Source organism: Gymnoscopelus braueri, assembly GCF_963280865.1.
Source record: "Gymnoscopelus braueri genome assembly, chromosome: 14".
Lineage (NCBI taxonomy): Eukaryota > Metazoa > Chordata > Actinopteri > Myctophiformes > Myctophidae > Gymnoscopelus > Gymnoscopelus braueri.
Window position 1 is genome coordinate 20,402,750 of NC_137619.1, and position 13,516 is coordinate 20,416,265.

At 40.8% G+C, this 13,516-nt stretch overlaps 1 protein-coding gene across 15 annotated transcripts in view; it reads left to right on the top strand.

Moving 5' to 3' along the window:
• LOC308100998 (mitogen-activated protein kinase kinase kinase kinase 3-like) overlaps positions 1-13,516 on the top strand; it is a 55,597-nt gene that overhangs the window by 27,042 nt on the left and 15,039 nt on the right. For 6 of the 15 annotated variants that reach the window (XM_080450245.1, XM_080450255.1, XM_080450252.1 and 3 more), the window contains exons 15-19: positions 2,959-3,021; positions 4,394-4,446; positions 5,126-5,164; positions 7,669-7,737; positions 13,151-13,202. In XM_080450245.1, coding sequence (XP_080306371.1) covers positions 2,959-3,021; positions 4,394-4,446; positions 5,126-5,164; positions 7,669-7,737; positions 13,151-13,202 — 276 coding nt within the window. The remainder of the gene's footprint in view (positions 1-2,958; positions 3,022-4,393; positions 4,447-5,125; positions 5,165-7,668; positions 7,738-13,150; positions 13,203-13,516) is intronic. The other 9 variants (XM_080450256.1, XM_080450250.1, XM_080450254.1 and 6 more) reach the window with 7 other exon arrangements.

Consider the following 13,516-nt stretch of genomic DNA (forward strand, 5'->3'; position numbering starts at 1 on the left):
TCTAGGTGAAAGCTACAATGCCTCATTAACTTCAATTGTTAATATAAAGGATGTTAATGTTTAGTCCATTGACTGATGTTGAAATATCATGGTAGACTGATATATCTGTCTGGCCGAAATATCGGCAATTTGTTAAAAAAAGAAATTACGACATTGGTATCGGCAATTATGCAGCCGATGTGTCCCAATTCTTTTTATCACTTTCAACCTCACTACCCTATTTTGGGTATAGGTGAACATTTTCAAAAGTGATTAGAAATGTTCAAGGTACCCTCACAAAAACATGTAGTAATCCTGGTCACTATACTGCCTCCCCCTGGCCAGCTGGGGCGCCTGGTGGAGGGGAAGGGAACTGGTTGGAATAACGTGTTCCTTCCACGCGCTACGTCCAACCAGGGAAACTCTCCCCTGTCAGGTGACAAGAAGGTCAGTTGGCTCTCATGCATTGAAGGAGGCATGAGCTCGGCCCTGGCCTCCCTAGGTTGGCAGAGGGAAGGTAGTGTCCAGGATTACATAGACAATTGGCAAGTTAAAAAATAAAATGAAATGTTCAAATATTGCAGATCTACAGGCTCACATGTCCTAATGCGACACGTTTTGAGCTTGTAGAACAGCTATTTTGGATTTTTCTATTTTATTGTTTTACTTAAATCAAATTTAAGTTTTTGAAATTGATCTAGCGTGTTTTGACAATATCGGTGAGTTGTGCTCCAACTCGTGGTATACTTAACATTACCGCGGACCATTTACCAAAGCATACCGTAGTTTTGGTAGATTGTCGAGGAATCCACTGGATTCCATTCAGTACAGCTTGAATATCAACTTGCAGAGACCTTAAACTTGATTGAGATAATAATCCAACACATTAAATATCATTGCATGTCATGTTTCCTCAAAGGTTGTGTGATCATGTCGTTTTAATGCATTTTAAAGTGCTTATTGATTTGGAAGTTGTAGCTGAAAAGATTGAGTTACTAAGAACATTCTAATTCATGATGCAATGATGTTTAGACAACATTGACTTGACTTAATTATTCAGGTACAAGTGTAGTACCATTTTAATGACTATGGCGGGAAAAAAAATATATGAACTTAGCCATCAACGAGAAAATGATATTAAATGTTTATATATGATATATATGGCAGAAGCTGTGAATAGCAATGTTCAATATATGGCAGAAGCTGGGAATAGACAGTGAGATGTATCGACACCGGTATGGTCCTTTTGAATCCACCTCAGACACCATGGGGAAATGTCCATGAGGTGTCAGGTTAACCATATAAAACCTGGTGTCCCTATTCTCAGGCAAACGTTCAATAAAAATTGCTGGAAAGGCAAGGGCCCGAGTATAGACCCCTGGGGGACTCCGGTAAACCCAAGTATATACTGTAGGTTTTAAGTGGTTAAAGAAGGAATCAGGCTATGTAACGGGTCTCTGTATTAAGGAGGTGATCCTGGCACGCACCAGAAGCTAACCAGTTCATTGGACGTCCTAGGGCTGCACGATTATGACTAAAATAATGATCTCAATTTATTTAGAGAGCCACTGTGAGGACCGAGAGAGGGAGAGAAACAGAACGCATTGCCATGCTTTAATATATAATAACCAACTGAGAATGAGCAAGTGAATATTTTGTTGATGTATCAAGATATCACAGATGTCTCTTGGACATGAGACATTAGGAGAGAGACTTTGTTTACTTTTTTCATAGCACCCACATTGTAGCGTCCTGTAAATGGCACCATTGCACTGGCCACACCCCATGTTAAGACCAATGCGCTTTGGCGCAAAGTTCCACTGTTAAAATGGGGCCTTCTGTGTCATATCTTTGGTCAAATGGTATGCAATGGTCTCTGTGATTCTGATGGGTGGAGAGATGGATTTAACAATGATCTGGTTATTACTGTGATACTTGTGTGATGATGAAGAGATGACGGAAAGGGGCAACAGTTGACAAAATAAGATGTTGAAGGAAAGGGCCAACCGTTTCCAAAATAAGACGTTTGAATTAAATGCCAACATCCACAATTATATTTTGTAACCTAAAATCAAAATGTTCAATTACTTTGGATTAATTGTGCAGCCCTAGGATGACCATATAATTGCAACGTCCCAGGTTTTGAGCCCTGCTGGAGACGCTGTGTTGCATGCCACCCAACAACTCCCACCCCTCACCTTCCCCTTTTTAGTCTTTTCTTCAGTACTTTCCTTGTCTCTTTACACTGTCCTGTCTAAATAACAGAAGAAGTGCCTACACATTTAAGAAAGGGGGTCTCCTCTTGAACAATTAACTCATTCATTGGTTAATTGTCACTAATGTCCATTTGTCTGATTCTCTCCCACTCTGATTTGGATCTGGGATCTGTTGATCTCTGATAGATGTGGTTGAATGGAAGGATTCATGTTAAATGCATGGTCACAGTGTTCTCACACCTCCACTCACTCAGTTATATATTGACCCCCCCCCCCATAACTTGCTTCATCACTCCTACAATATGTCCTCAGGATAGCTGGGAAAATCTTCTCTTAAAAAAGCACATTCACTTAATGTTATTCATGAAAATTGTTTGCAAATGATTTATCCATGCATTCACCTCCATCCGTTTATTTATCCCCTCTATTCATCCATCCGATCTCCCCTCTTCTCTCTCCTGCTTATCCATCCATTCATCCTTCCACACATACATTCCTTCATCCCCTTTTCATATGTAATCCCTCACTCCATTTCTCTGGTCTATTTATCCTTCCTCCCTCATCCAGCTATCCCCCTATCTGTCCATCTTTACTTCCTCCAATCATTACCCACCCATCAATCTATCCCCCTCTCTCTGCTACTGTATCTATCTATCTATCTCTCCTTCCCACCCTCCGACCCTCCCTCCCTCCCTCCATCCCTCCATCCATGTCTTCAGGTTAATATATTAATATGAGGTCTCTCCTGTGTCTTGCTGAGCAGTGTGACTCTGAGCCTTATCTGGACTGTGTTGAGGAACTCTACTATACTGCAAGACCTAACCTGGTACTACTCTGTCTATATCTCTATATATATGCTTTTCTGCACTACCTTTCTATCTCGTATTCACTCACTCTATGGCCATCTCTCTCTGTCCATAGCATTCTCTCGTTCTCTCATCGCTGTTGAATTGTTTTCTGTCTTTCTGTACTGTACATCATCTGCCTCCATTTGCTTTTTTCCCCGTTCAGTTTGTCTCTCTGTGTTGTCCCTATGTCTCTCTGTCCGTCTTTATCCATCTAACATTCATCTAACAACCTCAATATCTGTTCTCTCCGTGTTTCCAGCTTCTTTCCTTTTGTTTTCTTAGTGGTGAATGTTGTCTGGTTGATGGCCAACAGTCTTCCTCACAAATGGTTGTCGTTTGTCTGTTATTGTGTTTATTTTTCTTTATTAGATTATTTTAGTTTCATTAATCTGTTTGTTAGTCTTTATTGTTTTGCTTTGTTTTTGTTTCATGTCGGCCATGACTGCCGCCTAACTGACTGGCGTTGTCTTTGGTTGTCATGGTGATGTGATCTTCGGTTCTCTGGTCAGGTTGTTTAATGTGGTTGTTTTGGGCCTACATGCTGAAACACGGAAAAGGAGTAAAGTGAAGGATAGAAGGGCTGTGAGAAAACTCTAGAAAATGGAAGGATTGGAGAGAACAGGGTTCTGCTGAATCATCCAGCAACACAATCCGCTCGCGCACACACACAGTCTATCACCCACACACACACACACCTACCTCCCTCCCACTGTCTCTATCTCACTTATTCATTCGTACACGCAGTCGCCCATACAGAGACACTCATGTCACATACATACACACACTCAGACAAACGTCAGCCATCTTGCCTGGATGCTTATTAATTTTTCTTTTAATCTGAACTCTTCCCTCATGTTTCTCTCCACAGAATGCCGCTATGTGCTCTGCTGTTTGTCATATAACATTATAGTTAACCAAACCGATGAGGTCTTTTGTCTATATTGCATGTGTGTGAGTCTTTATGCGTGTATTTGCATGTGTGCTTGGCAATGCACACGTGTGAGTCCATTTTTATCCAAGTTTATGTAGTCTAAAACTTTGGTCATAGAATTGGATAAATGTCATTCTTTTTATGCTGCATTTAATATATATTTTTTAATGTAGATATTTAAATTTGACCAAAAGATGCTATGTGCAAGATGTTTTAAATACCCCTCTTATAGATGTTCCCAGCAACCAAAGATATGTTACCAGTACCACTGACTCCTACGTCAGTAGTAGTGGAAATGTTACTAGTACTGTCTGGACTGAATTGCACTTTTGTTTACCAGCACATAGCACCTTGCAATGAACCAGTGATGAAATGGTGTGTCACGACAGTAACGCAAAGTGTATTGTTGTTGTTTGTAGGATCTACGGTTGGAATACGGTCCCGACTCCCCAAGTCTGCTGGGAGGAAATAAGTAAGTCGACATCGCTCCTTCTGTTATTTACTCTCATGCATCCCTTGCTCTCTCCATCTCACTTTCTGCGAATCTTATTTTTATTCTCACTTATATCTCGTTTGTGTCTCTCTTCACTGTCATTGAGAGACATTCACTTCAAGTGGGATATTGACTTTGTGTTTACGCTTGAGAGAGTGTGCACGTGAAGAGAGCTCTGATACTCAAAAGTTAATAATTTATTTAGAGCAAAACTCTGCCGCGCAGAGATGCGCTGCTAAGTGTGTGCATGTGCGTGAATGCGTGTGTTCATGTATGATATGTGTGGAATAAATGAAATGCAGCTGAGTAGACAGAAGGATCCAGTTGAGGTCAGGGCAGCAGTGGGAAGATATCCTATATTCTGTCAAGGGCTGGCTGGAACTCTGGGTGTTAAGTGTATTGTTGTGTTACATGCGAGTGTGTATGTTGAGGAGTGATGGTCTGTGTGTGTGTTGTCTAGGAATGTGTTTTTCTTTTTCAACACAGAATTTCTGTGAGTGATCACAACACAACGTGAACTACATAAGAAGGATTTAATTTGCGAAGCATTCATTTTAAAATGGCCCGACGCGCTTCCTTTCTCACTTTTCTCCCCTTCCATTCACCCCTCTCCTCCTCTGCTCCGCTTGTCTGTCTGTCCGTCCGTCCGTCGCAACAGGAGTCTTCTCAAATCTGTGGAGGAGGAGCTGCAGCAGAGGTAAGTCAAGCCCCGCCCACTTCCTGATCCACACGGGTGTGCTGATATGCTGGCGCTTTAACCCCACCGACCCATCACCATCAGCCAATCACAGTTAACTAATTCAGCCAATTCACACGTGACTAACAAGCTATAAATGGCTGTCAGCTACCACATTGATACCAGAGTTTGGATTCTCCTGTTTGGTTTGGGTTTTTGTCTTTGTTACACTGGTTGACGCTTTCATTTTTCACTGGAAAATGCTGTGCTTCATTGGAGCGCCCTGCAAAGCATGGCTTTTACACACAGACAGTCACATGCATAGACGTGCGCTCAATTTCTTTGCCAAAGCGGCGTTGTCGTTTCTTTGCAGCAGCAGCACTGTAGTTAAATCGCTTGCCCCCTTCCCATAGGTTAAATAATTTGTACATAGCTGTGTGCTTTGATTTCATTTTTAATCTGTACATTATGAAGTTACGGTAAATGTTTGGTTTTAATGCTATGGCCCACATGGTAATTTAGCAGAGTGGATCACAGCTACTCAGCTATTTTTATACACAGCAGTAGCCAATATTTCTCTTGTTAATTCACTTATTACATACTGTACTATGAAATAAAGTCAAAACCCCATTTCGCTACATTCTGTGCATTCTCTGTTAACTGTTAACAGATTAAATGTTCAAAAATATTTTATGTTATACTTATAATATGATTAGTTATGTGATAATCCAGTTATACCAAATGAGATTCACCCGTTTAGAACATTTTGTTGTTAAATGTTTATATATCTTAAGCTTTTATTTGACTGTGTTGCCCATATAGTACATTAAATTTGTAAATTGTACAATACTTCTAGTATTGTAACAATTGTTATCCCTGCTTGTCTCTGTGTAACAGCAGGTTTTCTGCTGCTTCTGACACCTAGGAAGAGATCCTGGGACCTGTTCCATTCCATGAGCATACTGTGTTACCTTCCGTGTGCCCTCAAACACTTCTCCTTCACAGATCTGTAGCATTGTTGCTCTTAGTCAATAAGCATAAATAACATGTTAAAGTTGGTTTTGTAAAATTACACTGGGGTTTAATAATACAGGGGCAAACATTACTTGGATAAATGTTTTGGTTTGTCTTGTCCAGGTGGGTGGGCTTCCACTGTCCACAAATCACAATGCAATTTTGGCAGAAAATGTACCTAATCACAAAAAAGTTTTACTGTCAAATATACTTTTATGTAACTGCCAATAGTACACCCAATCTGTCTACACAATCTGGATTGTGCTTCTACAGTATCCCACCCATGTGGTACCATCTGCAGGTTAAAACATTTGACTGTGGCTTCACTCTCCAGTTAGATTAACCCATTATGACCTGAGGCCGATTCTACGAATGCCTTCTAAATCGTGCCAAGGACCCCCAAAATGATATGTATTTGGCTGTATTTTGGCCATCAGATTTCTTCAGGGACGTCCCCAGAAGAGAAGATTTGTGTTAAAAAATTCAAAATATTTCAAACAAGATCTTTCAAACAAGATCAAAAGTGGCAGATGTACAAGCTCGCATGTATGTCACTACAGTATACAGCCGAAATCTTAAAGGACGCAAATGCTTTCCCGGTTTTAATGGGTTAAACCAGATCGATGAAGTGGGAGGTTTAAAATAAGGTTTTAAAGAATGAGGATACACGAGAAGCGTGCTTACACGGAATGGAAGGGTTCCTGTGATACAAGAGCTGACACACCACCCCCCTAGCCTAGTTCCAGCCTACACATGTAGTTAGATCTGTAGAGGACTGGATGAGGCCAAAAGAAATCTGTCCATTCTATGGTTTGTTTTGGTTCAGACTTGTCCAGTCTGCTCAGATCTGCCCAATGTGTCAGAACAACGAGGGCTTTTTGAGTTAGTTTGTGGACCAAGCATCACTGAGCTCTCGCACCCCCCCCTCCCCCCATTCCCATCCCTCCTCTCCCCCTCCATCTCTCCCTTTACATCTCCTCTCCCCTCTTACCTTTCTACTACTCCTCTCTGTCTATGCTCATCTTCACTCCCAACCTACGTTCCTCCTTCCTTGCCTCCGCTAATCAACTCCTACTCCTCCTCTCTCATCCCTCCTCGACTCCCTTGCATTCTCACTCCTTCATCCTCCCGTATACCTGCCGTATCCCTCTTGACTTTGTTCCATCTCCACCACCACCACATCTTTTCTTCTCTCCTCTCTTCACCTCCTCTCCCACCTCTCCTTCCTACGTTCTTCTTCCCTGCCTCCTGCTTCACTCCTTTGTCTCTTACCTGCTCCATCCTTCACTCCCTTCCTTCCTCCCTGCCTTTCTTCACCTCCTCTCCCCGTTTCCCTTCTTCCTTCCTTTCTCCACTCTTCTCCCCATCTCCTCCATTCTTCACTCCCTACATCCTTACCTCGCCTCCCTCTCTCTCTCTCTCTCTCTTCTCCTCCTCACTCTCCATCTTTCCTTCTCTTCCTCCTTCATATCCTGTCTCCCCTCCCTTGCAATCTCCCCCTCCTCTCCCAGGGGCCATGTGGCACACTTAGGGGATGATGAGGATGATGATGATGATGGTGCTGATGAAACTCACAATCAGTAAGTCCCCTCCTAGTCTTAGCGTAATCCCTCATCCCTCTCTCTCTCTCTCTCTCTCTCTCTCTCTCCGCTCCCTTGCTCTTCTCTCCTCCCCATGAGGAAGAGGAGGAAAGAGGGAATGATGAGAAGGAGCAGAGAAAGGATGAAGGCTTCCTTTCTTTGCCACAGTTTCATCCATGCATCTCTATGCAACGCGCCACACCATCATGCCACATAACGATGTTTCTCTGTGTGTTTAGGGAGTGTGTGTACGTGTTTTGACATTGTGTTTTCCAAGCTTTGTGTGTGTGTCAGCCTGTCTCATGTGAAAGCTGAAAAAACACTAACAAAACACCCTAATCTCTAACCTGTAACCATTGTGGTGAAATCAGACACAACAAATCAGACCCTAACGTAGGTTATTATGCAGAATTAACATTAAGATTACTCAATGTGTATGTGTCTGGATTACATTTTTAGCCCCGCAAGTGGTGGGGATCTAAGAATGGCAATGTCAGTCCATCCGTCCATCCACCACTTTGTCCCCAAACAACTTATCTCAAAACCTACTGACTGGACTGCCATGGAATTTGCTGTGCACCTTCATGCTTGCGGAGGATGACCCCAATCAGGCATGGGGATCAAAATCCGGTTCTATAAGAACCTTGTTCAAAATCAATAAGGTCTCTTATCGAGTCAAGTGTGACCGTGAAGAGTGATGTATTTTATTTAAATCACTGGTGCACAAATGGTCGATTGCCTAATGAAGTTGTTGAATTATCATGAATGTCAAAGTACCTCAATGTTGCACATCAGATAAAACCTTATATCCTAATTTATGATAATAATGATAATAATAATAATTTGACGGTGTCGTGTCAAAAAGGAACATATCTACAAGCTAACAATATGTTGCCATATGGCATGCTGTTGGCTTGTAGATCTGATCGCCTAGCAGTAACATCATCTTATCTAACAGATCACACCAGTGTGAAAACTTAAGTTAAGAAATAAAAAGCTGTATAGTTCTGTTAAAGACTAGGATCATTAAGGGACCAGTCGAAATTTACATAAGGGGGGGCATGGAGGAAATGTATGTGCCCTGATCTAAAATGCCATGACCCTCCCTTTGACAAAAAAGAAATCAATGACCCTCCCCAAGTGATTACAAAAAAAGAGTAACCCTCCCCGCCTAGAAGTGTCACGATATATTGTGTCACGATATAGCCTATCGTGGTATTAAAATGTGATGATAGGTATTGTCATGATGTCATACTGTATCGTAATATTTTTTTAATTGATTTTTTAATAAAAAAAAAACACTTTCTTTTTTTTTGCCGGTGAAAGTTAGGAGTTTTTACTGTATGATATGAAATGTAAAGCTTATCATAATCATAGTAATTATTAATCATGTCCTCCATCATATTCAAGGTATTTTGGAGAGAAATGAAACAGACTCCAGTCAGTCACTTTCAGTTTAAAGCACTGCAGAGGGGAGGTGTTGTGTGTCAGCTGATGCTCGTTGACGCTCGTTAATGTGACATGCATCTGCACTCTCAAATAGGCCTACATCTAATCTAAGATTGTATACTGTATCTGGTATTATAGATTTTTTTTAGCTGTTGGAAATAACTAGGCTGCACTTGGTTGGTAAAGTCCAGATGACAAAAATATGAGGTTTGTGGAATTTATAGTTATGCAGTCTTATATTATATTATATTTGTTATATTAGTGTCTATCTGTCCTCTGAAACAATGGGTTTATAGTTAGTGAGAACTTCACTTCTCCATTAAGCTTGCACAAATGTATTTATTTGTGTGTACAAAGCACTTTGTAATTGTTTCTAACTTGCTTTATAACGTTATTAATAAGATGATGGCCAATGTTGATGATACATGAGAAAAGAACATTAATAATATATCATATCGATATCATGCCCAACATCATGTATCGTATTGTGAAATTCTTGACACCCCTAACCCTCCCCATCAAATACACAAGTAAGACGCGCGAACGCGGTAAGCGAACGCAAAAAAAGAAAAAAAAGAATGAAAATTTTTTTTTTTAAAAAGTAGCCAATAAAAAAAATAATTAAAAAAAAAAAAAAAATCTGCTTTAAAAGGAGCATCTTAGAAAAATACAAATTCCCCCAAAAAAAACTTGGAATGTTTTTGAACAATTCAACAAAGTGTTTGAAGTGCCCGTTTCACCCACTTCCGGGGGGCGGAGCCAAAATCCGAGCCCGAAGTATTTGTTCGTAGACCCCCACTTAGGGGGGGTAGAAAAAGTTTGGGAGCGATTCGGGCACTTTTCATTTAACATGGGGTTTCAATGGGGAGTTTTTAGGAGCCTTCTCCGGGGCGTGGCTTCCGGGGGAAGGGGCGGGCTTAAACGCAACCTTGACAGGTGTGTTCAGTTTTCAAAGACCTTTCATTTGATGTATGGTACGTCTAAATTGGACATTTACTTATCTCAGAGGAGCTGCACACAGGCAGTGCACACAGAGACACAGAGAGAGAGAGACACAGAGAGAGACACAACCCAAGCAGGGTTACATAGTAAGCTCCACTTGGTCGGAGGCGCGGCTTCGCCGCGCCTCCTCCCGCGTTCGCAAACATGACATTTAAAACTGATATGTCCAATGTTTTGCTTTCCACATTGATTAGAACATTGCTGTAGTGTAGTCAGTCTTGCTAAATGCACAGTGTATCTGTAGTAGTGGTAGCAGAATGGATAGTGTTCTCATCTTACATGTGGGAAACCCATTGAATCCTGGTCAAATTGAAGAAAGTTGAATATTTGGTAACCAGTAGTTTAAAACTTTTGTCACTCTGCCCTTTTAATTATCAACTACAGTGACTACAACTACACTGTTGCCTACATAAAACAAATTAGGCTATCAATTATGGCCTGATGCTTCTGGTTTTACTTGTGGAGCTAGGCATCTATACACAACTGTCCATATAGATCCACATTAATCACATGCACAGAATTACTTCAAATGATTATGAATATCCAGTTATAGTAGGCCTATTTATAATGCATCTCTCCAATAACGCCTGTTGAAGTTTTGCTTAATTGTTCAACCACCATTGTTAAGACGCTGAATAGATTTGACTGGGTCGTTCACACTCGCTGTGCGTTGATGGCTTGTTAACGACCGTCATTGATTCTAAATAGACAAGGTGTTACTTGATTTGAATTCTTTGTATCCTTTGAAATGGAGAGGGGTCATTGACCACTGTTCTGCTGTACTAAAAAGGTATATAAAAAACGGACTATTTTATCAATTCAAAATTGCATGACCCTCCCTTGGATTCAAAGTAAAATTAGCTGACCCTCCCTTGGACCAAAATTAGAAAGGCATGACCCTCCCCTATTTTCCTCCATGCCCCCCCTTATGTAAATTTCGACTGGTCCCTAAACAGTATCAGTATCAATAAAAATGTACTATAGGAATCCCCATTCCTAGACCCCTACTGATTTTAGTTAATTCATCTACCGCCATCGCCAGGCCAAAAGGTCAACTTCGCACAAAAGATATCTAATTAGGCAGATTGTAGGATGGACCAACTGATTTTGGTGACCCCATGGTCTGTCCTAGCGCCTCCCTCAGTGAATTTACAATATATGTTATTATACAGTTTTTGAGGCATGAAAACTCAACTGTGGTTGTCATGTTCTTGCATAACCAAGCCTTGTGACCTTGACATGTTGTGTTTCTGTTTTTTCCGTGTGTTCCGACTCGGGCCACCATCTGTTCACCTGAGTGCTGTGTGTGTGTGTGTGTGTGTGTGTGTGTGTGTGTGTGCATGCATGCGTGTCTGTGTGTTTGTGTGTATGCGCTCTCGCGCTGCTCATCTCTTTGCATCTACAAAACTGTTATTTGGCACCCAGCCCCTCCTTGTGTAACAGCCAAATGTCTGAGGCAGAGCAGATTCTCTTTATAAAGACAAGTTCATAGTTTACATTTATATTGTAATTGTTTAAAGTATAACATTTTGCGCAAAAATATCACACTTGAGGAGAATGTAGTTCCTTCATTAAATGACTTAAGTTTAAAATGAGCTGTCTGCTTATTGTCTCTTACAGAAACGAGGCTTTGGGGTTTGGCTAGCAATAATGTTAACTGTCATGTTGTGGGTGTGGACTGGATTCTTTATTAATTGGTGGTCCTCTCTCTGTTCATTTTCATTGGCTCCCTGTCATTGTCTATTTTGATTGTGTGTGTTCTTGGTGCAGCAGCTGTCACTCATCAACTAGTTGCTCCATAACATCTGGGCCCATAAGGCTGTATTAATGAAACATCTCAGAATGACCAGTGCTGATCTTGGACCAAATGTTCTGTTAAGTTGGGGTCACTACTATATGAAGTCATTGTTGGTAGTCCTTAACAGACTGTCAGTATCAGCATTGATATCCAGCCGCATTGATATCCTGCACTGAGATCTAGTTTTTGTATTTCTTGATTTTCTTTTTTACAAGGATCTCTGATTTTCTTCTAGATTATGGGCATAATGTATTAACCACTTAAACCCTATATACTTAGTTGACCGTAGTACTCTAGAGCTCCTTGCCGAAAAAAGCTCATTATGAGCTTGTAGATCGTCTACTTTCGCCAAATGTTCGCCCCCAGAATAGGGACACAAGGGTTCATGTGATTATAAGAAAGGTATCTTAAACGAGACCTTTTTACGATTTACCCAAAAAAGGTAAAAAAATTAACAATGCCTAATTGTATGGTCTGTCCAATGGACACAGGTCAGCATCGTCACTCTGAGAGACTTCACGCATCCATTTCATTTGTTCATCTTGTTTTATGTAGTATTGTATCTTTCGGTTCACTTTCTCATGTCTCTTTATACTTTAGGGGCAATGGTTACAGTTGTCTTTTCAATATGATTTTATTGTTCAGTCACACAGGATGACTTAAATGTCCTATATAGCTGCCACTGCCAATGGACCTCGAAAGAGTGATTTGATGTGAACAAGCTGGCATTGCGATCTGGATTATACCTAGCCCGGATGCTGTCCAGCTACTGATATATAGTACACTACACAGTACAAAAAGACACGGAGAGAACCATTTAAACCCTATATACTTAGTTGATCGGGGTCCCCCAGGGCTCTATATTTGTCTTTAATGGTGAAGACTCCAAAACCACTGTCATGATATAAGTCCCCTACTCAAAAATGTCATATTTATGATCACATTGCAAAATAAATCACATTGAAATGAAAAGCGTAACCAGTTACTCAGGAGTACATAATACTATACTAGTGTACTAGTATACTATTCTGGTTAACTAGTATGCTAGTATATTATACTCCCATCCCATTTTAACCCGGTCTGTTATATTAAGCAAAGGGCATGGCTTCTATGATGATATGTGGTGTTTTGTTACTCAAACTCCTTCCTCTTCTATCTTTTCAGCAAATCCAGCACCATTATGAGGCCAAAAGTCCCGCCCCCACTTCCTCCCAAGGTAAGAACAACCAATGATATTTGATGTTGAGGGCAACTCGGAGCTTAGTGTTTCTTAGTTTAGTCATCGGGTTACAAACCGAATCAATTCAAACTTAGTTTGGTCTCATATTCTAAGCAGGATGATGGTGAATTCACGTTTACATAACTGAAATGAATAAATATAGCCTGCAGATCCAGACAGGACATGTTGCCCTTTGTGGCATCTTATTTTGGGGCTCTTATTATCCATCTGGTGTTGAAAACCCTGCTAAACAATGGTGAAGAACTTGTCTCATTCCTGTCAGTGTGCCTTTTATTATTATCTTCACAAAA